General features: G+C 39.7%; 2 protein-coding genes across 5 annotated transcripts in view; one reads left to right on the top strand and one right to left on the bottom strand.

The window, feature by feature from the left end:
- The first annotated feature begins 280 nt into the window (after positions 1 to 280).
- Positions 281 to 9,981, top strand: APCDD1L (APC down-regulated 1 like). Its single transcript, XM_074190677.1, has 6 exons — positions 281 to 498; positions 646 to 1,026; positions 2,930 to 3,479; positions 5,083 to 5,156; positions 7,339 to 7,416; positions 7,497 to 9,981. Exons 1-6 carry the CDS (start codon positions 281 to 283, stop codon positions 8,113 to 8,115), a joined length of 1,920 nt encoding a protein of 639 aa, XP_074046778.1. The 3' UTR covers positions 8,116 to 9,981.
- An 8,785-nt stretch (positions 9,982 to 18,766) lies between these two features.
- The window catches only part of VAPB (VAMP associated protein B and C), a 182,922-nt gene continuing 176,119 nt past the window's right edge, over positions 18,767 to 25,569 (bottom strand). For all 4 annotated transcript variants that reach the window (XM_074210352.1, XM_074210348.1, XM_074210349.1 and 1 more), the window contains one exon: positions 18,767 to 21,385. In XM_074210352.1, the coding sequence (XP_074066453.1) occupies positions 21,227 to 21,385 (159 nt within the window). In that variant the 3' untranslated portion in view covers positions 18,767 to 21,226. The remainder of the gene's footprint in view (positions 21,386 to 25,569) is intronic.

The following is a 25,569-nucleotide window of genomic DNA, read 5'->3' as shown; positions in this document are numbered from 1 at the left end:
GCATTTCCATATGCACAGCAGGAAAAGTTTGAGTCTCTTAAAGTTTTCTTTTAGTTATATAAAAAATTCATCATGTAATTTTGTGACTGGTTCTCTTTGCATTAAAACAAAACTACTTTGATGACTTTTTTTTTTTTACAATCATTTCCCTAACACTTCAACCTGACTCAACCCTCCTCCATCCCAAATTGGGGTCGGAGGGTGGGGAGTGGAGAGGAGAGTATTTGACGAAATACTTGAGCCAAGCAAAACAAATTCCCACACTTGCGGAACAGGGAAAATGCATGTCTTCTTCCCCAACTGGAGTTTTATGGTCTCTGTCGGGAGAGTTTCAGGCATCGCGGGCAAAGGTGGAGGGGTGGAAGGGCAGCCCCGCAGTCGGCAAGACCCGGGCCAAACTGCCCCGGCCTCCTCCTGGCTCGGTGGCGCTGGGCCATGTTGGCCCCCCGGGCAGGCTCCTAGATTAGAGGGTCTTCCCCAAGATGCGCCCCTTACAAGGTTGGCTTCATCTGTCCTCACGACCCTCCGGGGGGAGGTGCTGGGTTTTTATTCTCGGTCCCATTTTGGGGGAGCAGAGATGGCAGGACGGTCACTCGGCCGGGGATTTGCACTCAGGGCTCTCTAGTCCTGGTTTAGCGCTCACAGGGGAATCAGTCTTGAATCGGGCCCGGCGGGGCGGGGAGTCACGGGCGGCCCGGGGCCCCGGGGGGCTCCGGAGCAGGGCGGGCAGGCCCGGGGGCGCCGGGGCGCCGCCTCTCCGCTTCCCTCGGCCTCGGGGCACGCGGCGCAGGACGGGGCCCGGGAGGCCCGGGCGCGCTCCCCGGCGCTAACCCAGTCTGTCCGGCTTTCAGGCTGCACGTGCGGCCTCCAGCCCCGGCCGCGGGCCGCCCCGCCGGGCCCGCCCAGCAGCTCCGGCCGCCTGCAGTGGGAGTCCCAGTGCCAGTACCAACTGCGCCACCTTCAGGACGGAGCCAGAATCACGGCGCTGCTCCCGCCGCGGCTGGAGGGTCACTGGATCTCCACCAGGTAACGGCCTCCGCCCCCCGCGCGACCACGGCTCCTGGGCCGGCCTCCCGGGCCTCGGCTCCGGTCCCCAGGCCCGAGGCCCCGGCTCGCCTGGGCTCCGCGGCGGGGACGACCCGGAGGAGCCTTGGCCCGGACCCCTCCTAGTTTTCTATCAGGAACCGCCTGGGCAGAAGTCGCAAGTCTGCGGACCCTGGCTTACAATGATGTTTTTCAACCCGTAACTAGGATGACAAAGCCAAAATATTAAAATTCTGGTGTCAAGAAATATCTGTTAAAATAGTTTGAGTGAAGTCCCACCCCCACCCCCCACACACACTTCTGCTATATGTCCTTTGTGTTCCTATATGGGAAGAGGCACACGGAGGCCTGCGGAGCCCTGCCTGGGGGCCCACTCAGGATGCTGGTGTCCTGGGACCGCATCCCCCTCACAGCTCTCAGGACTTGTGGTCCACTCCCTTCCTTTAACAGGTGAGGAAACAGGCCCCGGGAGTTGCCAAAGGCCACACGACTAGGCAGGCAGATCTGGGACTGAAATCTCCAGAAATTCTCCATCTTTAACTATATCCTGTTCCCCTTTGCCATAAAATCTGATTTTTGTAACCAGTAACCTTAGCTGGGCCTATTCCTCACCATTTTGCTCCCAAATATGCGATGTGGTCTTGCTCAGTTCTATCTGTCCTAGGACATTGCATCATCAGGATCAAAAAATTAGCCCATAGGTGTCAGGCTAGTATCATATAGGAGGAGTAACTGTAGGTGACTAGGTTGTCAGGGACCTGGGTGGCCATGTACACAAAATGCCATACATTCTGCATCTGGCAGACACACACACACACACACACACACACACACACACACACACACACTGAAATGAAGAAACAAGAATGTGTGAACATTTTCCAGCATTTCATAAATGAGGGAATGGGGCACAGGGCCAAGGGGAACCCACTCTATAAAAATTCCTGGGCTCCTCATATCTGGGAGTCTCTAAACACTGTTTTCCAGGATTCTAAGAGAGCCATCCTCCCAGCCCACAAAAAATGTAGCAGAGGTCCTTGCCCTTCCACCACTCCAAGGACACCATTTTCGGTTGTCTGGTCGTTTCAATCAGGTCCAGCTCTGACCCTGTTTGGGGTTTCTTGGCAGAGATACTGGAGAGATTTGCCATTTTCTTCTCCAGCTCATTAGATGATGAAACGAAGGCAAATAGGAAACACCATAAAATCCCACTTTCTACCATTCCCTGTCAGAGACAGATTGGAGCTCCCACACTTCCAAGATAATATCAAAGCTCAAAAAATAACACAGGGTTCTTGCTTCCCAGGAACTAAGAAAGGACAGATAATAATAGGCCTAAAATGAACCTTAAAATCTGTTTTCTGTTGATACTTGTGCAAACTTGTCCTTTTTAGTCTGACTCCTGAGAGAACTCATAGGAAACTTTTTTATAGTAACTGAATTGGAGATCTATCAGTGCTTTTCCTTCCCTAAAGAATTATTGTCTTTAGGGGCAGATAGGTGGCTCAGTGAATAGAGAGCACTGGCCCTGGAGTCAGGAAGACCTGGCTTCAAATTTGGCCTTAGACACTTAAAAATTATCTAGCTGTGTAACCTTGAGCAAATCACTTTATCTCAGTGCCTTGCAAAAAATTCTACCTTAGACCCTCAAGAATTTTGATTCTGGGCAAACTTGTCTCAATCTCAGTTTCCTTATCAATAAGAGATAATACTGGCAATATATGAAATGAGCTTTGCAAACTTTAAAACATTACACAAATATCAACCATGGTGATTATTATTAATAATCTGTCAGACATAGATTGGATGATGAGTCTAACCTAGATCATTCTGATGTTCTCGTGTTCTTTTCCTCATCTCTCTGCCATCCTACACGTCATCCTAGCTGTGAAGTGCGCCCAGGGCCAGAGTTCCTCACCAGGTCATACATGTTCTACTCAAACCGCCTGTTTAAAGCATACCAGTTCTACTACCAGGACCCTTCTTGCCAGGAACCTTGGTATTCTCTGCTCATCAAAGGCAAGCTTCGCCTTCGCCAGGCATCCTGGATAACTCGAGGGGCCACAGAAGCCAACTACCACCTGCATAAGGTCGGCATCGTCTTCCACAGTCAGAGTGCTATGCTGGAAATAGCAGAACGCATCAATCAGACAGGTGGCAGAGGCTGTGGTAACTTGCTCCCCCCAGGAAGGTCCTGGACTCCAGGGACTGTCTATGAACTCCTGAGTGCCAAAGCAGAGAGAGACTGCACTGGGGCCCTGGGCTTTGCCATGCATGAGCTCAGTCTAATCCGAGTGGAAAGGCACTACAAGCTGCAGCAGATGCCAGGCAATAGAGTGGTGGAGGAGCTGTATCTGGGTGACATCCACACAGAATGGTCAGAGAGGCTTCACTACAGACCCACTGGCTATCAACGCCCACTCCAGAGTGCCATGGTAATAATGCTAAATAGTTATTATACCACCATAGGGGTTGGCAATCTTTTCAGGTGTGATTCCAGATCTGCATAGATTCACTTTTATTTAAGATATGTCTCCCAGTAGTTTTCTGTGAGGTACTCTGGGTGTAGGGTGTAGGTGATTCTGGGCTCTGGAAGGATATTCCAAGGGAATTTAAAGTATACCAATTCTATTATCAAGCTGAAAGGGCTTTGAAAGGTAAGAAACTGTGAAACTGTCATATGTTGGTAGTACCAGTCAAGATAAGCGTGGAAGGGGTTCATCACCAGAAGGTTTGCTACCAAATGATTTTTCCTTTTGGCTGCAGTTTCGCATCAAGACTGTCTACTAGGGCGGCTAGGTGGTGCAGTGGATAGAACACCGGCCCTGGAGTCGTGAGGACCTGAGTTCAAATCCGGCCTCAGACCCTTAATAATTACCTAGCTGTGTGGCCTTGGGCAAGCCACTTAACTCTACTGCCTTGCAAAAAAAAAAAAAGACTGTCTACTAAAGGCAGGGGAAAGCTGAAGGATCTTGCCTTGGGAGAGTACACTTACAGTGATATGGAAGTGGAAGATATCCAAGCATACCAATAACCTTCCTCCTTATTAAGCTGATTATTTGATGGTAATATCCATGTCTGATTGGGAGCAAAGTAAGTAAAATGCACTTATACTGAAGATGAGTTAATAATTCGTGTCTAGAGAGAACAAGGAGACTTGTAAAATCAAGATGTGATCTTATGTTACCCAACTTCCATTTACAGATGAGGAAACTGAGGTCTAAGGAAGTTAAGTGATCTGTTCATAATTCATTAATAGTTAATGACAATACTGCACTAGTCTCTTTGGTCTTCTGGTCCCTGAAATCTCATGCTCATATCACAGTACATGGTATGTTACATTTAAATAATCCCAGAAATTGTGTCTGTTTTTATATATCTCCTTCTAGAAGCAGGCAGGACATTCTTTGATAATAGTGAGAAGCAATATATCTATCAGCAGTTAAGGATTCAGACTAGGGCTTGGGAATGAAAGGATGGATGGAAATGAACTCTCAGCAATTTATATACCCTCTCCCCATGGAAAACAATGCTATGGACAACAAGTCACTTGTTTTTGCTATTACCTGAGAATAATTGATATCTTTCCTTTGTGTTTTGTGTTTTGAGGCAGTCTAAGATCAATGCTGACCTCATCTAAGAGACTAGGGAGAATAAGTATCTATAGGGAGGCCATCATCTTGTCCCATAAGAGTACTGGGAGAGGAAATAGCAGTGAATCCAGAGATATGCTGTGATCCAGGAAAATGCTGAAATACATGGAGAACAAACATTTCCCTTCTCCCTAAGCAGGGTTCCTTGCTCACCAATCCCTCCTATCAATTCCCCTATGGCCCCACTCCCAAGAATTCTCCAATCCCAGTTAGTCTGACTCCTTTCCAGAAAATTTAAATCTATCACCAATTCATTTTGAGATGTGACTGAGAATGGGATTTGAAGGGTGCCAGATGTGAGTGTTAAAAATACTACTTATTTAAAAAAAAACTGCAAACGAGGAGGAGGGGGGAAAAATCAACTCTAGGGTTTTTTTTTTTACAGAATGAAGAGGCAGATAGCAAAAAAGGAGAACATTCCATTGTTACGCTATGCTTTCTTGGGCCACAACCATGCTGGTGAGCTAAACCAGATGGTAAACATAAACATTTTGAGAAGCTAATTGAAGACCAGTTGGGTACCCAGATCCACTACCTGGTTATGCTGCTAATTCACCAGCCTGCAATGGACCAAGAACATCTCAGTACATGATGTCACCTCTCAGGGTTAATCAGAAACTAGCATATGCTGTTTCAGGAATTACTTTATGAAACTCATTTAATCTAGTAAAACTTTGACTTCAGATTCAACAAGTAAATTTTGTCAGACAGGGGCCTTAGTTAAGAACAAATGGAATTCCAGACAATGCTAAAATGAACTTCATTCAGAGTAAGACAGGGTAATTTTCTTTCTCTTATAAAAAATTAAAGGAGAAAATGCCATTTCCCTCCCTACCCTGGCCCCCAGTAACCCGTCTGCATTTGCTCTGAAGAAATCTTCTTGCCCCAAATTACCAGCTATTATCAAAGAATTTCCTGCCTGCTTGTGAAGGATATGTATGTATGTGTGTTTAATATGTGAGCATGTGTGTGTGTGTGTGTGTGTGTGTGAGAGAGAGGGAGAGAGAGAGAGAGAGAGAGAGAGAGAGAGAGAGAGAGAGAGAGAGAGAGAGAGAGAGAGAGAGAGAGAGACTTCTGGGACTTTATATTTAACTTTCTATATACTGTCACTCTATATTAGGGTGACCTAAGTTGTAATGTTGGCCAAAAATGGCTCAATTACAGACTGCAATCAAGGACCATGTTGCACTTCAGCTACCTACAGATGGGGGTGAGTTAGTTTCTACTGCAACCATGTGTAACTATTAACTGGCATATTTAAAGAGCTTTCAAAACCCATGGGTGTAAACCTCCCAAGCTAAACATATATTTTTTTCTTGTACAAATCTATGAAGTTAGATTCATCATGTAAATACAAGTCTTAAAAAGAAAGCCAAGACTAAGCCAGTCTTTGATTAAATGATGCCCTCCCATTCTCCAACCCACTCCCCCCACCCCCAACCCCTCTAGCAGGCACTTGGATTGTAATTTTCTTGGTATCAAGCTACCTAGGCAACTTTTGGTGAAATTTTTCAACTTTTTTTTTTAATAAGAGAATTTATACAGACTTCATATTAAGCCTTCTCTTCTCTTATCAAACCTAATCTCTCCCCTCTATCCTTCCCCCCACCCCATTTCTTTCTAGAATTGCAAAGCAGCTAGAACTTCCCATTGTCTATCCTTATTTTGACAAGGGACAAGTCTATAAGTTATTCAGTTATAAAATTCAATCTTTCTGCTTTCCCTTCTGTCTCCATTGAGTTACGGAAAGGTTACCAGCTATTCTGTGACTTTATACTACATCATGTCTGGTTTGAAGCCTTCACTGTCACATTAAATCTGACTTTTTAAGGGTTTAAGAGGAGGGAAATGGGCTGTAGAATAGGGATTAAAGATCCTTAGAACTGGTTTATGATCTTAAATCTGAAAGAGGCTGGAGATAGGGAGGGTACTATGAGGTAAGCATTAGGAGGAAGGAGAGGCAGGTTCTAGACCTACTTCTTTCATAATTCACTTTCCTTCCCTAGTCTTCAGTTTCCTCAGCTGTAAAACAAGGTTGTTGGACTAGACAATCTCTAGAAATCCTTCTGATTCCCTCATTCTCTTTTATTTTTTCTATTTTATACTTAGGTGGACCGGGGGTTTTAGTCACTTAACCATTTTTGATCATAGCTCTTCAACCTTCATCATCCTTCCCAAGCCCTTGTGACTCTGGTCCAGTGTGTGTGTGTGTGTGTGTGTGTGTGTGTGTGTGTGTGTGTGTGTGTGTGTGTGTGTGTGTGTGTGTGTGTAGCAGTAGGGAGCTTGTTGTTCACTTATGAAAATAGGGTTACAGAAAGGAAGGCTAGAGAACAAAACAAATTTGCAGCTTTGTCAAAGGCCCTAAATCTTACTATGCCTAGCTTGAGGTATTATCCTTTCTAAGTACATATTGACATTTTAATAGGAGACAATGATTAACCTCCATTCATAAACTTTCCAAATAGATTTCTAATGATTTTTTTTTTGTTTAATGCTAAGAGAGGGAAGAGGTTTACAATGATGGCAGTGGGAACTAGAAAGATCAGGCTAGGCTATGACCCACTCTATTCTCCTTGCCTCTCAAGATGACTCTACTCCTACTTCCTCTCCAAAATTCACCTTTATTTTTGCCCTTTGCCAGCATCACTCGCACCCATGCCCAGCTTGTGGAATCATCTACCGTTCGGATGAACACCATCCCCCAGTCCTACCCCACAAGGTAATGCTACCCCTGAGACTCAGCGGTAGGTGGGTCAGCATGAGGTGTGAGGTCCGACCTGCTGTACTCTTCCTCACCAGATTCTTCACCTTCCATGGGAGTAACCGGACGTGGGAAGGCTATTATCACCATTACTCTGACCCTGCTTGCCGCCAGCCTACATTCACCATGTATGCCTTTGGGCATTACAACAAGGGTACTCTGTCTACCAAGGTCAGAGGGGGCACAGAGCTAACATTCAAGGTCTTGCAGGCCCGTGTGACACCAATGGATCAGGTCACTGTGGCCATGTTGAACTTCTCCCACCCAGGGAGCTGTGGGGATGCAGGGTCTTGGTCCCTCGGAATTGAGCAGGATGTCACACCAACCAATGGGTGCTTGCCACTAGGCATCAAACTCCCTCATGTGGAGTTTGAACTCTTTAAGATTGAACAAGACATAAGAGGCCAAAGTCTGCTGTTTATTGGAGAGAGGCCCACAGACGGCTCAAATCCAGACATCCCAGAGAAACGTCCCACTTCCTATCAGGATCCTCTGGCCCAATGTGCCGGAGCACCTGGTGGCTTTTCAAGACAACTTCATCACAGTCATCAGCCAGAAAAATATAGGAGTAGCAGGAATAGATCATCAAAAATATACTCTCCGGGCAGCCTACTTCTGATTATAGCTTTGACATTTTTAAGGTGGGACTTAAATTGATCAAACTGTTGGCTCCTTAAAGCAGTAGGGAATTCCTCCCAGAGTTTGAGACTTCCCTCCAGCACATTTCCAGTATCAGCACCTTCCTCTCTAATCCCAGAGACTCTGTATTTGCTTAAACATGGACAGAGGAAGGGTGGTATCCTTGAGATGAGACTCAGCATACAAATATCCACTTTTGAGTTCCTGAGTAATACAGAATCAGTTGATCTCAGTTCAGTAAAGCCAGTGACATGAATTAAAGATGGTGCCTTGAGCTTTCAGTGGCCTGTAGTTAGAGCCAACCTCAGCCCCTCAAAATGCTAATTTTGGAATTTTTGTGCTTCTCAAATTCAAAATTTTCAGCCTAGAAATTTCCAGCCTTCCAGGACCTCTGTTTATGGGGTAAGGTTCTATCTAACAGGGCGCCCTTTGGTCTCATCCACCACTAAGGGGCTCAAAAATATCTGAGAGGCAGGTTAACCCCCAAACTATCACTTCACACACAGGCAAGTTTGCTTTAAGTTCTTCTTTGAATTCTTTTGGCATTTTTTAGCCACTGGGTAGCCAACTCATCTGCATTTACAATATATAGATTTCATGATTTATCAGAAAATTCCCCAAACCCTAAATACTAAAAAGAGAAAATATCATGGATATCTTATAGGTGGGTGGCTTAAGATTCATTTTCTTATTCTTTAGATCCATATTACTAACAGGTAAATGGCAAATCTAGAAAATGAATTTTCTTTTTTTATCCCTTATTTATGATCAATGCCTCAGACAGCTAGGGCTATTTCTGGGGTTCTTAACCTTTTTTGTGTGCCATGGCACCCTTCTCAGAAAGGTTTTTAAATGCATAAAACAGAATACATAGGATTAAAAAAGGAACCAATTATATTAAAATTGTTATTTAAACATTTTTTAAAAGTTGACAAACTACAAGTTAATAACCCTTAGATTAAATCCCTAAAGTTTTTTTTTCTTTTTATCGTTGCTTTCACAGCTTCTTGCACATTGTAGAAGCTTAATCTTTGAATCAAATTATTAAGCTTCCTCCCGACTAAGGTGTATAACCTCTCAGTCAACAACCTGAAGTGTGAATTTACTTATATGGTACAGTTAGAGTGAACTATAAATGGTGCTGGGTGGGAAGGGGGTGGGGAGTGGAAATAGAATTGAAGTATCATTTTCATACTGCTAAAAATTCCTCCAGCATGGTGAACTCAGGTCTTGAGAAGTATTTTAATGATTTCCTTCTTTCTTACTCCATCCCATTTTCATCACTCACATTACATATTTTAAGATTCAAATTCAGATCTTACAAGTGACTGAATTTGGACAATAAAATCCCTTTATTTTGCCAGTCTGGTTTCCTCATCTGTAAAATGAGAGGGTTTTTAGATAATTTCCAAAGTTCTTTCTAGTTTTGGATATGATAGATCTATTATCTATAAATCAAGTTCTACTTTCCATTAAAACTCATCATCCCTACCCACTTATTTTGGTCATCTGACATCTACTGAAGAAGCCCCTTAGGATTTCTTTACCCATTCTTTTTTTTCTAAAAAAAGTTAACCTTTTGCAAATTTCAAGGGTTTTCAGAGGACATATTTGCAGAACTACAATTAAAAGATCATTTATGGCTTTAAACCGTATGTATAAAATTGTGGGGCTTTGGAGGGGATGGAGGGGATAGAGATCCTGGGGGATACCATCTATACTAACCAATTCACCTATGTGTGGTGCAAATGAATCACATTTGCACATTAATCACATTACAACTTTATTCTCATTAAAATTTAAACTTAAAAATCTTTTTCATAAACAATTATACCAACTGAACAGTGTTCCCTGTGGTTATTAAAGACTAACACAATGGTTTGCATTCTGACTTCTAGTACATTTAACTAAGATTTCTTTAGGTATGCATCTTCTTGCTATATACTAGGCCCAGAATTAATCAGTAGTAATGGAGAAGTTTAAAACTGAACATCTAACTACATTAAATTATAAAGTGTCTGTTAAAGGGGAAATTCATTCACTTACAAGCAGACCTCAATGTTTCCTCCATTTCTTTACTATGAACTTAAGGATTCTGATTTCAGGGACAATGTTTAATTTTTTTTTTTTGTCCAATCACTTTTAAAAAGAAAAAAAAAATTAGTTTTTCTTTTGGCCCAGAGCAGTCCAAGCAGACTTTTAAGTTTTTATTGAGATAGACAATTTTGATTTTCTATTTTATTGAGAGCTAGCTCAGCTTCATTTACTGAACATTTAGAGGAAACCCAGGGGGGCACATAAAATAGCATGGGGCCCATGGGCCTCATTTTGGACAACCCTGTTTTGGACATTGTAAATTATCATTCCAGGGCAGGAAGTGTATAGGTGTAAATATTTAAGAAAGAAATGATTATGTTCCACTTGTTATCTGGAGGGCTTGTTTGTTGAAGATATCAAATGGGCTATGAAGATTAGGGATGTCCTTGATATACTGCAAATTTCTTACAATAAAGGTTGGCTCATAACCTGTCCCACAAACCTGCATGAAATCTCATTGGCTGCTACAGCAAGAAGTAAAAACACAGTACTAGATTCTTAAAATTTGAGATAGTGCATTAGTATGCTTTGTTCCATTTACAAAAGATTTGATGTTAGTATAACCTCATATGATAGGTACCTACTATATTATAACTTTTAGAATTAAAAGTACAACTATTCAAGTTCCATTGAAATATTAGTACTAATTATCCAAATTATCATCATTATCGCTGTTTTGATGCTCTCTCTACCTTGCCCAGACAGAAAATGCAGCAACCATAGGACTGATCCCAGGCCACCTTCCACTCCTGGTAGCCCACCCACTAAGTGTCACTTATTGGGAACAACTGATTTGGCTTTAGCCTTTGTGTAGCTCAGAGCTCCCCAACCCAAGAGACTCATCACCCTTAGCCTTTCCAGGAGTAAGAACTATAGGTACAAGTCATTGTGCCTGGCTGCTTTCCTGTTTTCAGAGGATGTTTAATCTCACACTGGTGTTGTTGGAGACAGTGTCCAACACAGTACAATGCACTTTTTGACTGACTGGTAACAGGTATTTATGGGATAAAAAAGCTTGGAGTGAGGGAGACAAATGAAAAAGTGGCTGTTTGAAAGACACTGAAAGAGGGTAAATATCCCTCAGGGCTAGGTGAGGCTTCCAGGAGGGGGAACCAGGTGGGTTTCATTTCTCCTGAATGAAATAAGTATGAGCATTTTGTCTCATTTTAGTGCACTGCAGTAATCTTTAATGACCTCAAGTAGCTATGAGAAGATCCAATCTCTAACCATACAGAGGATTCAGAAAGCACCCCATGCAACTACAAAGATAGAGGAACTGTGTCGGCTTTCCATTACTCATCCTCTACCTTTCTTGTTTTGCTTAGCTTCAAAATCAGCCTAAGCTCTGAGCCCAAGCTAGTGTCCTGAATTCACAACCAGAGAAGCACAACTATGTGGTTTGAACATGTTATTAGTTGAGGAGTATGGCCTCACTGGTACAGCATAAGTAAGCAAAGTTAGCGGAAGCTTATTTTCCAGAAAACTATTCAAGGCAGGGAGCGCAGCAAGTTAGACAGCTGCTGTCTATGAATAGCAGGTTACAAAGTGTGGCAAAAATTTTTCTCACACTTGATATATTGCTCTCTTCAGCTTTAATATAGCTTCCTATTATATGAGTAGACATAGGGAAACCATCCTATTGACCTATACACCTACAATTTTTTTCATCTTTGGTGTCTGGGTTTGAGTTTTCTTAAATGTTAAATGAGGATGAAATGGGTAATTCCTGAAGAGTCCTTCCAAGTATGACATCATGTAGCTCTTTGCCCAGATGACTAAGCGATTAGGAGATTGACCCAAAAGGATTTGATATATTAGGAAAGGAATGACTATAAAACTATTAAAAATTTTTTTAATGGGGAGGCTTTTTTCCTGTGATATTTTTATATCTGAGGTTGCTAACCATCTACCCTATCCCCATATGATACTTGATACTCTCTCTCTCTCCCTCCATTAAATACTCCTTTGCCCCCATGCTTACGATCTTAAGGAAAATTAGTTATCTACCCAATAAAACAGGATGGAAATACATCAGGCTTCAGATTATGAAGATTTGTGATGTGGGGTGACAGTTTCTGTGAGATGAATCCATTTCTCATAAAAGCAAAATCAAAAATGCTGCTGTCTAGAATTCAAAACTTGTAGATCCTTTTTCTTTTTGACAGGAGATTGTAAGTAGATTTGATGGGCCTTTCGGGAGTCTCATTGTTAAGAGGGGGGGCTCTAAAAAAAATTACTTTCAGATTACTATCAAAGCAAAAAAAAATGACATCCTGACAAAATTTCACATTTCTAGAGTTATGTTCTAGAGGCAAGGAATTAAGCATCTTCCACATGCACTGTTCCAATTGCAACATTCCCTAGAGATTCTTGTAATTTAAGATTTCAACATTTTAAGATTTCAAACCAGCCACAACAAAATGGATTTTCTTGGATTAATCTTAGATCTCAATTCTTATAAACTCTTAAAAATGGAAGGTCTTGAGGGCAGGTAACGGTAACACAATATGTACATGGGAATTTAATGTTTGTGGCATTTTATGGAACAAGAAAGGTAGTCAGGCAGAAGTAGGTGGATGGTAGTCCTATACCCACCCACCCCCATATAGGGATTAACTAGTAAATGAAAAGCTTTCTGTTCCTTGGCATGAGTTAGGGACTGAGTGTATCTTAACTTAGTGTTGAGGCTTATGCAGTTCTAAGAGTAGCACAGGAGGTAGTAGTGAGACATCATTGTGCCTATCCACTAACACTGGCTCAGTGAATTCAAGGTTTTGTTTACTTTTTCTTTAAAAGAGAATGTCTGAACAGACACAATAGTGCTTCCCAACTCACTTCTCTCCAGCTTATCTGTATCTTTCCAATAAATACACTTCTTCAATGAATACAACCCCCCCCATAAAATGTTGTGTCTTGACAAACTTCATTATAAATCTTTATTTCCATTGATTTGCTAATCTCTTTCATAAAAGTCACTGTTCTTACAAGGTGCCAGCATGAGATGTGGGATTAAAGATAAAAGATCATCCAAAGCCTGAAAGTGATTTATTTTTGTGAGAATATTTTTTTCCATTGGGAAAAAACACTTAAAAGAGTCAAAAGACATGATGAGCTTGAATCCTAACACTGTCCTAAACTTGCTGCGTGATCTCTGGCAAGCCATTTTAAATCTCTAGGCATCGGTTTCTTCCTCTGAAAAACCAAGGGGCCAAACTAGAATCATTTTAAGGCTTCTTAACAGCTCTCATTCTGTGATTCCAATTCAAAGCTACACTACACATTAGATGCAGAGAAAGAAATGGAAATTCATTTCTAAATACTCCTTAAGTTACCCCTTCAAAATGAGTTTACAATAAAGCTTCCATTAAATATGTCCAGAGCACAGAATTTATTAAACATAATACTGAGCCAAATAATACAAAAGTGGACATTTTGGCCTGGCATGTGTTGGCTGACTGATACAAACCATGTGAAAAGAACTTGTTTAAACTACAGAAGCAGTAATTAGCCTTCTCCTCAAGAGTGTAATTACTATATAACTATATAAACTTATTACATCTTAGAAAACAAAAATACACAATGGGAAGTGTTGTCCCTGCATCAGTTTTTAAAATTAATTATGCCAAAACAGAAATATAACTTTAATACGCAAGAAAAATGGAATGAAGTTTTTTTTTTACTACATTTGTTTAATAAAGGTACAGGTAGGATCTCACTACTAGAAATCAGAATCAAATACACAATAAGAACTGTAGGAATTATCAAGAGGAGGAAGAGTGGAAAGCACACCAGAGACTAATCTGAATTTTAGAAAATCTCTTCAGTCACTTACAAAGGGGAAGAGCATTTCAACAAATCCTTTTGGGTTTCTAGGTAAGATGTTTCAAAGCAGTAACACCAGATCCTAGAGGCAGGGCTGGGAAGAATCTCCGAGGTGATATAGTCCCAACTCCCTGATTATAGGTGAGCCAACTGAGGCTCAGAGAGGTTAAGTGACTTAGTCAAGGTCACATAGTAGTAGAGTTGGGATTTGAACCCAGATCTTCGGTTTCCAAATCCATTCACTCTTTCCACTGCACCACATTGCCTCTCATTTACAGAGAAGTGAGTTCCTATAACATAAAAAGGCAAAACACTAGCAACAGCATGAGAACATGTATCCTCCTCTCTTCTAGTGTCTCTATGTGAACATTACAAATACACATTTGAAGGCTCATTATCTTATTTATGAAAAGTCTGATAGTGCTTTGGAAAGAAGCAGCCCCTGTACTAATGGTCTCAGTATTATTGGCAAGCAAATTCTGACTGGAATCAGTCAAACAATACACCCTCTCTCCCCGTGCTGGGGGGTGGGGTGGGGTGCAGGTGTTGAATTCCAGAGGAGTAACAGCTGAATTTAGTTTACTTCTAAAAACAATGCCCTAAAAATGCAGGCAGTTAACAACAACAAAAGAATTCTAAGGTTGGTGTGTGAAACATGCACAGCAATTTATCACTTTTTAAAATAACAAGCTGTATTATTTATGCATAAGTTATAGTCATATCTCTCTCTGCCTTGCCTATCCTTATTGATGATAGTTGAAAGGAAACATAAGGGAAATTTTGTTTCCTTTTGGTGAGAAACAGCATGTTCTGAGTTTGCTCCATGAACCCATCATGCTTTTGGCCCAGCAGGTGGTCAACATATGAGTTGACTTACTCCCTTCTCAGAATGCTTGTCAATAACCAGAGCAGGGTTTGAGCTGATAATGGTATCAGTCCAACACCAACATCCATTAGACATTGATTCAATATATATCAACCCTTTGGTATAATAAAGTAACTTTAATAAGACATTGTCACAGTTTCATAGTGTTCTGGTTTTTTTAAAAAAATGGCATTTATCTAGCAGCAACAGATTATTATTATCCTGGGTGACATTTTACTCCATCATCACTTTTTAATCAGATCACTGTATACTATGGAAACATTCCAGGAATTACAGTTGCAAACATTTATGGCAGGTTAGACAATAGCTATATTTTTTGTTTTCCCAAAGTGCTTAAATATAGAAGTAATGCAAACATTTTCTAAAGAATTGGTTTTACTTAAAAAAAAAAAGCCCAAGTTAATTTTTCTGATACAACTGCTCATATGTGAAGCTGATACCACATTGAATTATAATAAAACAAAAATTAAAATAATATCACTGTACTGAGACTAAATTAAACTTGAAACATACATTGTACTAATTTTGTCTTCAAATTTCATAAAGAAAACAAAGTTGAAAAAGCTATTGTTATCGGAGAAATGAAGGCAGCTTTGCATTTTTTCTAATGTTCTTGAAAGTGTTAATGAGTAGACATTTTAAAAATGTAATTCAGATTCATTTCTCAGATTCTCTACTAGCTCCTTAGTTGGTGTTTCTCTCCACCCCCCCACCTCTCACCCCATGTTCCTACTATCAAGCTCACCACAACTAGCTACATCAGCGTTTCTCCTAGAAATGTTAATTTAGGGAAAGGTATAAAATATCCAGCATTACCTGCATTTTGCAAAAAACCTGAGGCTTCTGAACTGCCATTTCAATTAAGTGTTGCTAGCAGCAAAAAGTCTAAAAATATGCATTTTCATGAATGGTTGTAACTTCACGTACAAATTAGTGTGTATGTGTATATTCACACCCACACATACACACACAGCCAGCTTAAGTCACTATACTAAGCCATATTAGTAATTTTCTTTATAAAAGACTTCCACATTCAATTCCAAGGAGTCCTGAAGGCTTTCAGATAGGGAGAAAGTTCAGATAGTATAGCTCAATATCATGCTATTTGTGACTAGGAAGGTTTTTGAATTATATTTCTTTGATTTTCATTTAGAGGAAAAAATAAGCAAATCTAAGATGACGAGAAACAATTAATCTATACAAAAGCCCACAATGACACTAATGCTCTTACAACTCTGTATGTCTGTCTCTGAAACAGAAAAGTATTCAATACAAGCATCTTTCACACTGCATACAAAGAAGTTTAGACAAAAGTCCTACACACTAATAGCTAATGAACAATAAAACCCTATTTTATTCAGGAGTTCACTTCTGGATTTTCCAACTTTGTTTCCTTCATGAATTTGAAGACATCTGTAGAACTTGTATTTTAGATTTAATTTGCTCTCATAGGTTATAGTATTTTAATTCTTGGTAAACAATAAAATAGGGGGTTCTTAATAAAGAAAAAAAGGCCTCCTCCTCCTCCCCAACTCTAAGAGGGCTCATATGAACTCTAAGGGAAAGAGAAATAAGGTATTCTGAGAATTGCAGATCTTCTCAGATTTAGGTGGAATAAATAGACTCTCAATGGAATTCCATTTCTATCTTGGGAAACGATGTCCTTCCAACAGTTGTGGCAAAATTGCAAGGTTCTATCATTCAAAATCTTTTCCATTCATCTTTCCTGAGCTCTGAGAGGCTGTTCAATATCCTGGTTTGGGAGGGAGACACAGGGCAGTGCTATGTAGAGGAAAGATAACTAGATTTGGAGCCTGAGGAAAGGAGTATGAAAATTCTGGCCCCACTACCACTACTAATACTACAACACACACACACACACACACACACACACACACACACACGCGCACGCATATGCATGTATATGTGTATATATCCTTAGGCAAATTCCTTACCCTCATCAGGGGACTCAGTTTCCTCATTTTGTAAAGTGAGGGATTTAGCTTTATATTCCATGCTTGTATTACACAAAACCGCAGCTGCTAGAAACCATCAAGAGTCTTCCATCTCTAGTAGGTGGAAGTAATAGCTTCCCTGGCCCACAATATCAGTATTAGGAAAGGGCTCAAATTTTCCTTGCAGGGCACATAACTATTTTTACTTTTTAAACCAAGCATTTCACAAACAAGGTTTAAAAAAAAAGTGAAAACAACTACGTAGGCCAACTTTTAGACTAGATCTTGGAATTATGAGATAATTTGATAATTAAACATCGATTCAACAGATGAATGTTATTAGATGATTAAATATTTATTCTACACTGAGCTGACAAATGGGAGGGCTTTTTTCCTATGTGCCCCAAACTAGTTAACATTTTGAAAAATATCAAACTATTAAAAATGGTACATATCATACAATGCAGCGTAATGGAGTAGACAGAATTACTGGAATTAAAATTGAGCAGATTTCAAAATGTTAAATCTTTCCTGTGATAATAGTCTATGTTCCCACACTCCAGGGAATTGTCAAATTTTTACCATAGATTTTTCCCAAATTCACTTGAAGTTGAGTTAACTTAGAGTGACCACTGCATTCAGGTGGATGCCACTAATAGTCAAAATAATTTTGGTCTGATGACTTTAGAAAGCATTTTGGTTTTCATGGATTGCTAGAGATTTTCATTCCCTTTCCCTTCCTTTCTATAGGTATGAGTAAAATCTACATTATTTTTATCAGTACTCATTACTTTCTATGCAAGCAATTTCACAGATCTGGGCGGGGGGAAGCATGCAAGTAAAAAAAACCAATCATTAAAGGCGACTTTGGTCTAAAAATTCAATTTAAAACTATTAACAGCTAGTATATATGAAGTACTGGGGAAATGATGATAGTTTGCTTTTTCAAAAATACTGCATTTAGGATGCAAGCCATATATGGGAATAACACACAGTCACTATTATCCCTATGGCTGAGGTTCCAAGGGAGCTTAAATTCTTAATTTAAAAATATGCCTGATAAAATTTTATGAAACCCGATGATGGCTCAGAACTTCTCGCATGCTCTTTATTGAGATGGCCCTCACTGGGGGGGGGGGGGGGGGGGGGGCGCCTGGATTTAGAGGGCAAGGGCAGACCACTGAGCAATGATATGTAATTTAAGAGCAGAGGATAATCTTATCCCTCCAATCTCCTACCCTCCTTACTTTCAAATCATCACACTCACTGAGGGTTATCCTTGCTCTCTGGTCCTTCTCTTCCACTCAGTTTTATTTTAATGGCTTCATTTTTCTTTTCACTGTTTGGAACTAGTCATGTCAAAATCACTTCCCTCCACCTCACTCTTGTAATCTATCTCCCCTTTAACACATTTCCCCCCTCCCCTCACCCATCATGGCTAAGACACAAGAAACACTGATGCTCTTAGATGCCTATTATGCCTTTTTCCAGTATGTTCTTTGGATATCCTAAGGTCCTGGATTGTATATGATATACTGATAATGATATAAAACCAACTTCTCCCTCAGCTCACAAAAACAGGGAATAAACAGAACCTAACCCCCCTCAAAAAAAGTAGGAGACAGAAGGATCCCACAGTTCTCCAGCAGCAATGACAGGTCAACCCACTAGCCTTAATCAATAAATAGATTGAAATTTTAGAAACTTTGGAACTCAGCGGCTTTTACACTCCATCTCACTCCCCCCCAAAAAACTTAGCCTAATCACCACCCTCCTTATAAGTTTACTGGGATAGTACTGCCTTTCTCAAAGTTTAGGCAGGAACAAAGAGATATGATGAAGAGGTAAGGGAATCTTAAAATCCCAACTCATGAAATAATATATCTTTGTCTTTAGTTGTATGAGTTCCTAGAAGCTGTGAAAACACAGGCACATACACATAGATATACAAATTTTAACAACTATTGTGGTAATCTTTTGCTTTGCTTAGCCCAATTTAAAGACTGGGCACCCATATCATTAAAGTGTGTCCCATAGTCTTAAGTGAAATTTTAAGTTACTTCAACTTGAAACTTAAACTAAAGTGTCTAAACCCAAAACTTCATTAAGACTTTTGAGGCACCCTGTATTTTAATTATCTTTGATGAGGAAGTACTTGACCCCACCCTTTTTTTTAGGTTTTTGCAACGCAATGGGGTTAAGTGGCTTGCCCAAGGCCACACAGCTAGGTAATTATTAAGTGTCTGAGGCCAAATTTGAACTCAAGTACTCCTGACTCTAGGACTGGTGCTCTATCTACTGTGCCACCTAGCTGCTTCCTTGACCCTTCTTTCTATAGCAACACCAGAAGCCAGATTTAAACAAAGACACTTGTACGTTGACTTGTTCAAGTTTACAACTTAGTTCATTCACCATAGGGGCTCTGGGTGCACAAGCATGGAAGCTTATGGTGAGTTGACAGTTCAGAGTGGCTTGCTAAACTCTGCCTTCAAGGAAGTGCTGTTCTAGGAAGCACCTAAAATATCTGGGTCATGTTAAGTTTCTAAGTTGAACTAGTCATTTTGACTTTTTTCATCTTCTTTCCTAATAGTAAAATTCACAGTCTGGTCTATGTTAAGTCAATAGAGCCCAATTTCAGTTCTTAATGATTTCAGCTGCTTCACTTAAGAGATAAGGTTTCCTACCACAGAAATACAGTAACTGAAAAATTACAGATTTGAATGGGGGCAACAGGCCTTAAAGATTCACATCTTTAACAAGTAGCTAGCCACTTAAAATTTTAGCCCTTTTATGTATGGGCTTTCAGTAAAAGCCAAGAGGATCTAAGCACACAATGCTAAATTAAAAGCATTATGAAACACAGATAGTGCCAGTTATTTTAATTAAATTTTATCTAGCAAATGTGACAAAATAACAAAAGAAATCTTTATTTTGGGGCTTTATTTAATTTTTTTTTTCTTTTAAAGATGCTACATAGTCCAACAGGATTGGTCATTTACGGCATAGAACTAATTTACAGTCAACTCTCAATTATCTGCTTGTGGGTCAGTTTGGGGGAAGGTCCCCACCCCCCCCAAACCACCAGTCCCTCATCTGGAATGGGTCTCCTCTCTCCTGCCTCCCAGTTGGCTCTAGGACTATTTCCCTTAGCTACTTCCAGAATACTGTCCCCTCCATACTACTGGGATAACTTTCCATGTTGCTCCTCCAATTAAGGGCCAAATTGGAGGGGGAGGGAGTGGAGGAAAGGGACTGAGGCCAAGCACAGTGAGGGAAGGTGAAGTAGGATGAATTCAAGAATGACATTAAATGATATTTTTTTAAAGGTTATCTGCACTATGGCTACTCCCTCCATCAGCAGGGTAATCAAGAGTTGACTATTATTACTACAGGTATAATTTCCCACCTTCCCAAGATAGATGTTATTTATTTACATAGAAAAACATTTCCTGTCCGTTGTTTTCCAATATTCAGATAAATCTTTTATGTAGTGCCCTGCCCCTCAAAAAAAGTAGGAGACAGAAGGATCCCACAGTTCTCCAGCAGCAATGACAGGTCAACCCACTAGCCTTAAGAGCAGTGACTTCTATGCCATAGCATTAGCCATAACCTTGTGACAATAAGGAAACATGAGATGAAATACATTAAATAAATTAAATAGTCATCAAACATTTCTGAGTAACAGTTTAATTCAACTAAACGAACCAATAGCAGTTTAGCTTGGTCCCGTTAAGAGAACAAGGCAATGACCTTTCTCCTAAAATGTTGTGTACCATTTATCAATATATGCCTCAAATCGATGACTAGCACATTCAATGCAGTCACTTAATTCTTTCCAGCTTCTGACTCAATTCACTTAAGTTCCCAAAAAATAATTGGTAACTTATACAGAACTGAAGACATGGACAGAAACTCTTAAGTTTATGAGCAGTATGTATGGTGGATTAATATATTTTACAGAGATTCCTGACCCTTCCTGCTTAGCTCTGGTTCCCACTATCTGATGGGGGAGCTCTAGCAGTTAAAGAACCAGTTTCTCATTTAAAAGAGGTAATCCAGCAACATGTACCAAGGTCTAAAAATGTTTAAAATTACATTTACAACTTATCATTTGAGGATTAACCAAGATTTTCCTTGTTATTTAGTAACGATCATTCTTTTTGCATTTAGTATTTTGCCCCAATTACTCACTGTACATTTCAAACTTTCTAGGAGATTATGTTATGTTATATTTGTGCAGGGGGAGGGGGGGTAATTTAAAGGCAAGACCTGTGAGATGTCATACATTAATTTCTTTGTTATGAATAAATTTAAATCCCATGATATGGCAGATCCATCAATCCAATTTACCAGCTTTTGCATGCTGCCTCTATAAGGCGATTTTCCCTATAATTACACCGACGATAAAGAACAAAACAACCAGAGCCAGAAGTCGGGTACTAAGCCCTTCTTCTTTCACAATGGTGGCTGAAGCGGAGACTGGGCTGTTACTTTGCAGTGTCTTCCTCATCCGAAGTCCATCTTCTTCCTGTCAAAACAAATCCACATTTACAAAAAAACCCAAGGTGCTAGAAATAAGAGTTGGTTGTTTCTGTTGATTATATGGTTATGGCTTGACTGGTTTCACCTCCAAATGACTGGTTTACCACTCATTACAGGACATAGTCAAATGAACATTATGTCAATATTAATGCTAGAACTATTTATGGAATGACAGAATTAAATGCTGAAAGAGGCCTTAGCTAACATCTAGTCTAGGGTGCATTGCAGATGGCCTATTTAAGGTCCATAAAATAAAAATATTTATTTTACATTTTTAAAAAAAGTTTTATTGTATTAAAAATGTATAAACTATTCTTAGATTCTCAAATATGACTTTATCATCAATAGACTGCTTTACTTCTCTCCACCCCAAGACACACATATATGGCCACATGCAGACACACTATTCCCACTATGAGGGGATATAAGAAATAAACAGTGCAAGAATTCAATAGGAGGAAAAATCTCTGGTCACTCTTACTCTTCCATGACTCCCTATCACTGATTGACTAATCAGGCCACAGCACGATTAAATCTTTTGTTAAGAAAATTAACTTCAAAATCCAGCATAACAAAAGATACATTTTTATTTACTTTGATTAAAAATATTTCTACTTATTTATTGCATAAAAAGTAGAAAAAATCATTATTTTAGAGGAGACCCTCACTAAAAGAAATGAGGAATATGTGTGTGTGTATACATATATATGTATACACAAACAAAAACTAAACCTTTAAGCTTCACAATCAAAACATCCTTTTTCCTAATAAGTTATCTGTGCTCATAAAGTAGCAACTGCTGCAGAAAGAAAACTAATGACAGATGACATTTTTTCAGGAGTCAATCTGTCATTAATGTGCTTAGATTTTAGGGAGCGCTCCCTAAAAGCAGCAGACAGGGGTAAGGGTTGAAGAGTTTAATACTGTGCAGAAAGCAGCAAAGAAAAAGTGTATTCACAGAACTTAGTTATCATTGGGGAATAATATACACATAACTATCAATACACATAACTATCAATAATTTTATCATGTTGTATATTTGAGGTAAAAACAAAGTGCTATTTTTTGTGGGGTGGTCCACTCCTAACTTTGGGAAGAAATGGCTTTCTGGAGGAAGTAGAATTACAACTGTGTTTTGAAGGATAGGCATGAATTTAGATGGAAGTGACCACAGAAGAGAAGAATGGAGTGGGTAGGCTTTCAGGACAGTGTAAAGCAAAGAGAAAGGTGGGAAAACTGTGGAAAGTAAAGGGGATGGTAGTTATACTCTGGCTGAGGCCCAAAAAAACAAGGAAGGGAAGATACTAACAATAGCTGATATTTATACTGTACTTTAAAAATTTTCAAAGTACTTTAATGCATCATCTCAAGGCTCTCAATTACCCTGTGAGGCAGGTTTCATGGATGTAATTATTCCCATTCTACAGATAAAGAAATGGAGGCTGACATGATTAGGATCACATAGCTAGTAAATGTTGGAAGTGAGATTCCAACCCAGCTCTTCTTGATTCTAAATCTTGGAAACTCTAGCTATTACAACATGGTAAGAATAGGCTAGAAAAGTAGGGTGATGCCAGATTATGGAGGGACTTGCATGCCAGGCTAAGGAGTTTGAAATTGACTTGCAGGTAACAGGGAGCTCACGGAAAAATATGTGAGTCAAGGAGTGACATGACCAGATAAATGCATAAGATTGATCTGGCAATGGTATGAAGAATGAATGAGGGAGATGAAGGAGAGAGGGAGTAGGGAAGGGAAAGAGGAAGAGAGGGAGAGAGGGAGACAGAGAGAGAGAGAGAGAGAGAGAGAGAGAGAGAGAGAGAGAGAGAGAGAGAGGACAGATGAGAGGGTAGAGAGAGAGAATGAGAATGAATGAAGATGAAAAGACCTGCTAGGAGGCCCTCCAGTAGAGTTCAAGGCAGCATTAAAGAAAGCTTAAATTAGGGTGGGAAATGTTGCACTAGAAAGGAAGGGGACAGAGTGAGGGATTTTGACCAAAAAAAAATGTTTTGTTTTAGACATGTTGAGTTTGATGCATTGGTGGGACATTTAGAAAGACAGTCCTCTAAGCAATTAAGCTATAGGGGGTTGAAATAAATCCCTGAGTCAATAATCTGTGGTGATATATCTGTGGAAATCATGTAAGATCACCAAGGAACTTAATTTAACCAGACAAGAGAAGGGAGACATGGGCAGAAATTTGTAAACATGTACTTTAAGGGGTTAGGAAAAGAAAACTATTAGAGAAGTTAGAAAAAGAATTATTGAAGAAACAAGAGAAACAAAAGGTAAGATGCATATTTCTGAAATAAAACTGATATGTGTAGTGTGCTTTAAAGTTTGCAAAATGCAACAGACAAAATTGTTATCTCACTAGAGTTTTATGAAAACTCTGTGAGCGAAGTAAAAGTATGATTATCCTCACTAGACAATTGAGGAAACAGACATTCAAAGGGCATAAATGTCACACAGATACTAAAGTGTCTAAGACAGAAATTGAAATCAGGTTTTTTGACTCCAAAGCTAACTCTTTATATACAATGCTATGCTACCTCCTCAAGAAAGAAAAAAGCAAAGCAAGAAAGAATATCAAGAAGCAGAGAATGTCAACAGTGTCAAAGATACAAATAAGTTCTGGAGGATGATGGAGGAAAAAATGTCAATGGAGTTAAAGCTTGGAAACCAATAAGAAAACTTTTAGTAACGTGGTGGGCCTGAAGCTAGATTGCAAAGAGCTGAGAAAAGATGGAACAGACATAAAGATATAGGCAACTTTTCACAAGAAGTTTAGCTCTTGGGGGAAGAGAGTAATAAAAGAAGAACAGTTTAGAAAGGTAAAGGGAAGCCTTTGTAAGGACTGGGGAGAATTGACCATATTTATAGGGAGATAGGAAGGATTCAGTAGAAAGGGAAAAATTAAGATACATAAGAGAAAGTGGATAACAGATTGAGTAAGATATTATTAAGTGGATTCCAAAGCTCAGAGAAGGGAAGTAGCCTTCTTTTTCTGAAAGGAGGGAAACAAAAACAGTTGTTGATTTGGATAAATTTTGAGGAATTAAGGAGGACCTGTTAAGGCAATGCTCAATGTTCTAAGACCAACTCAATCTTCTTGGTGAAGTATTAAGTGGGAAAGTGGAGGTCAGAGGAAATAGGTCAACAGGAAATAGGACAGAGGGAGTTGAGAGAAACAGAATCCAAGAATTGAGGTGGCAATAGTCAACAATCCAGCTGAGATTATATAAGAAATTTACTGGAGTAGGAGAGGGATCACACACACTCTGAGCTCAATTTTTTTAACTTTGTCCATTAGTCAGAAAGTAGGAACAGAAAAACAACATGAGTTTTGAGTTCGAATATTATTAGCAGAACAGAAGTTCGATGAGACAAAGGGTTTTAAGGAAATTGAATCATTAAAAGGCAAACTGCGCAATCAGGTATAGGTATTAGAGACTACTGAAGCCAGAACAGGGAAGATAAATTGAGAGAATAAGGGTCCAAGGACTGGAAGCCATAAGGAAGACCAATAGCAGTTTTAGTCAGAGTAAGGGAAAGAAAGAGATTGAAGCTAGAAAGCTTTGGGCAGACAGAAGAAATTGAGGCTTGGCAATTCTGAGAGTTGGAGAACAGTCATGTGACCAGGTGAACAGAGTAAAGAATGGGGCTGTCAGAAGTCCAGGGATTATGTATTTTAAGTGTTAATATGACACATGAATATGGATAATGAAGACTCTAATCAGGAAGTAGGGGAAAGAGGAGAGAAAATCATTATGAAAACTAAGAAAAGGACCTACAAGTAGGTATTTCCTACACAACAGCAACAAGAATGTGGGAAGGTGTAAATGAACTGCATGGATGTCAAAGGAGGAAAGGCTATAGAGGGAGAAGATAGAGAACCCCTTTGCCTGACCCTGAGATGAATGGAAGGAGTAGTCTCCAATGGAGAGGACTGCCAAAAATGAAAAATTTGTGAAACCAGAAACTGTTTACATATCTGGAGATCATGAATAAGATTAAAAATTTTTGACTTAAAAATCTCATCATTGCAGTAAAATACACAGATACTGAGATGTTTAATTAGAACCATCCTCCACAAAACCTTGGTTGAAAGATTTTTGTATCTGAAATGCCTCACCATTGTTGAATATTAACTATACAGTGTACTCTATC

Source organism: Macrotis lagotis, chromosome 1 (genome assembly GCF_037893015.1).
Source record: "Macrotis lagotis isolate mMagLag1 chromosome 1, bilby.v1.9.chrom.fasta, whole genome shotgun sequence".
NCBI lineage: Eukaryota > Metazoa > Chordata > Mammalia > Peramelemorphia > Peramelidae > Macrotis > Macrotis lagotis.
Note: the sequence above shows the minus strand (reverse complement) of the source record. Positions and strands in the feature narration are given on the sequence as shown.

Coding starts and splice junctions, on each gene's coding strand:
- APCDD1L (XM_074190677.1), top strand. CDS start 281: ATGCATGTCTTCTTCCCCAACTGGAGTTTTATGGTCTCTGTCGGGAGA. Junction 3,480..5,082: donor GCCCACTCCAGAGTGCCATG/GTAATAATGCTA, acceptor TTTTTTTTACAG/AATGAAGAGGCAGATAGCAA. Junction 5,157..7,338: donor CTTGGGCCACAACCATGCTG/GTGAGCTAAACC, acceptor GCCCTTTGCCAG/CATCACTCGCACCCATGCCC.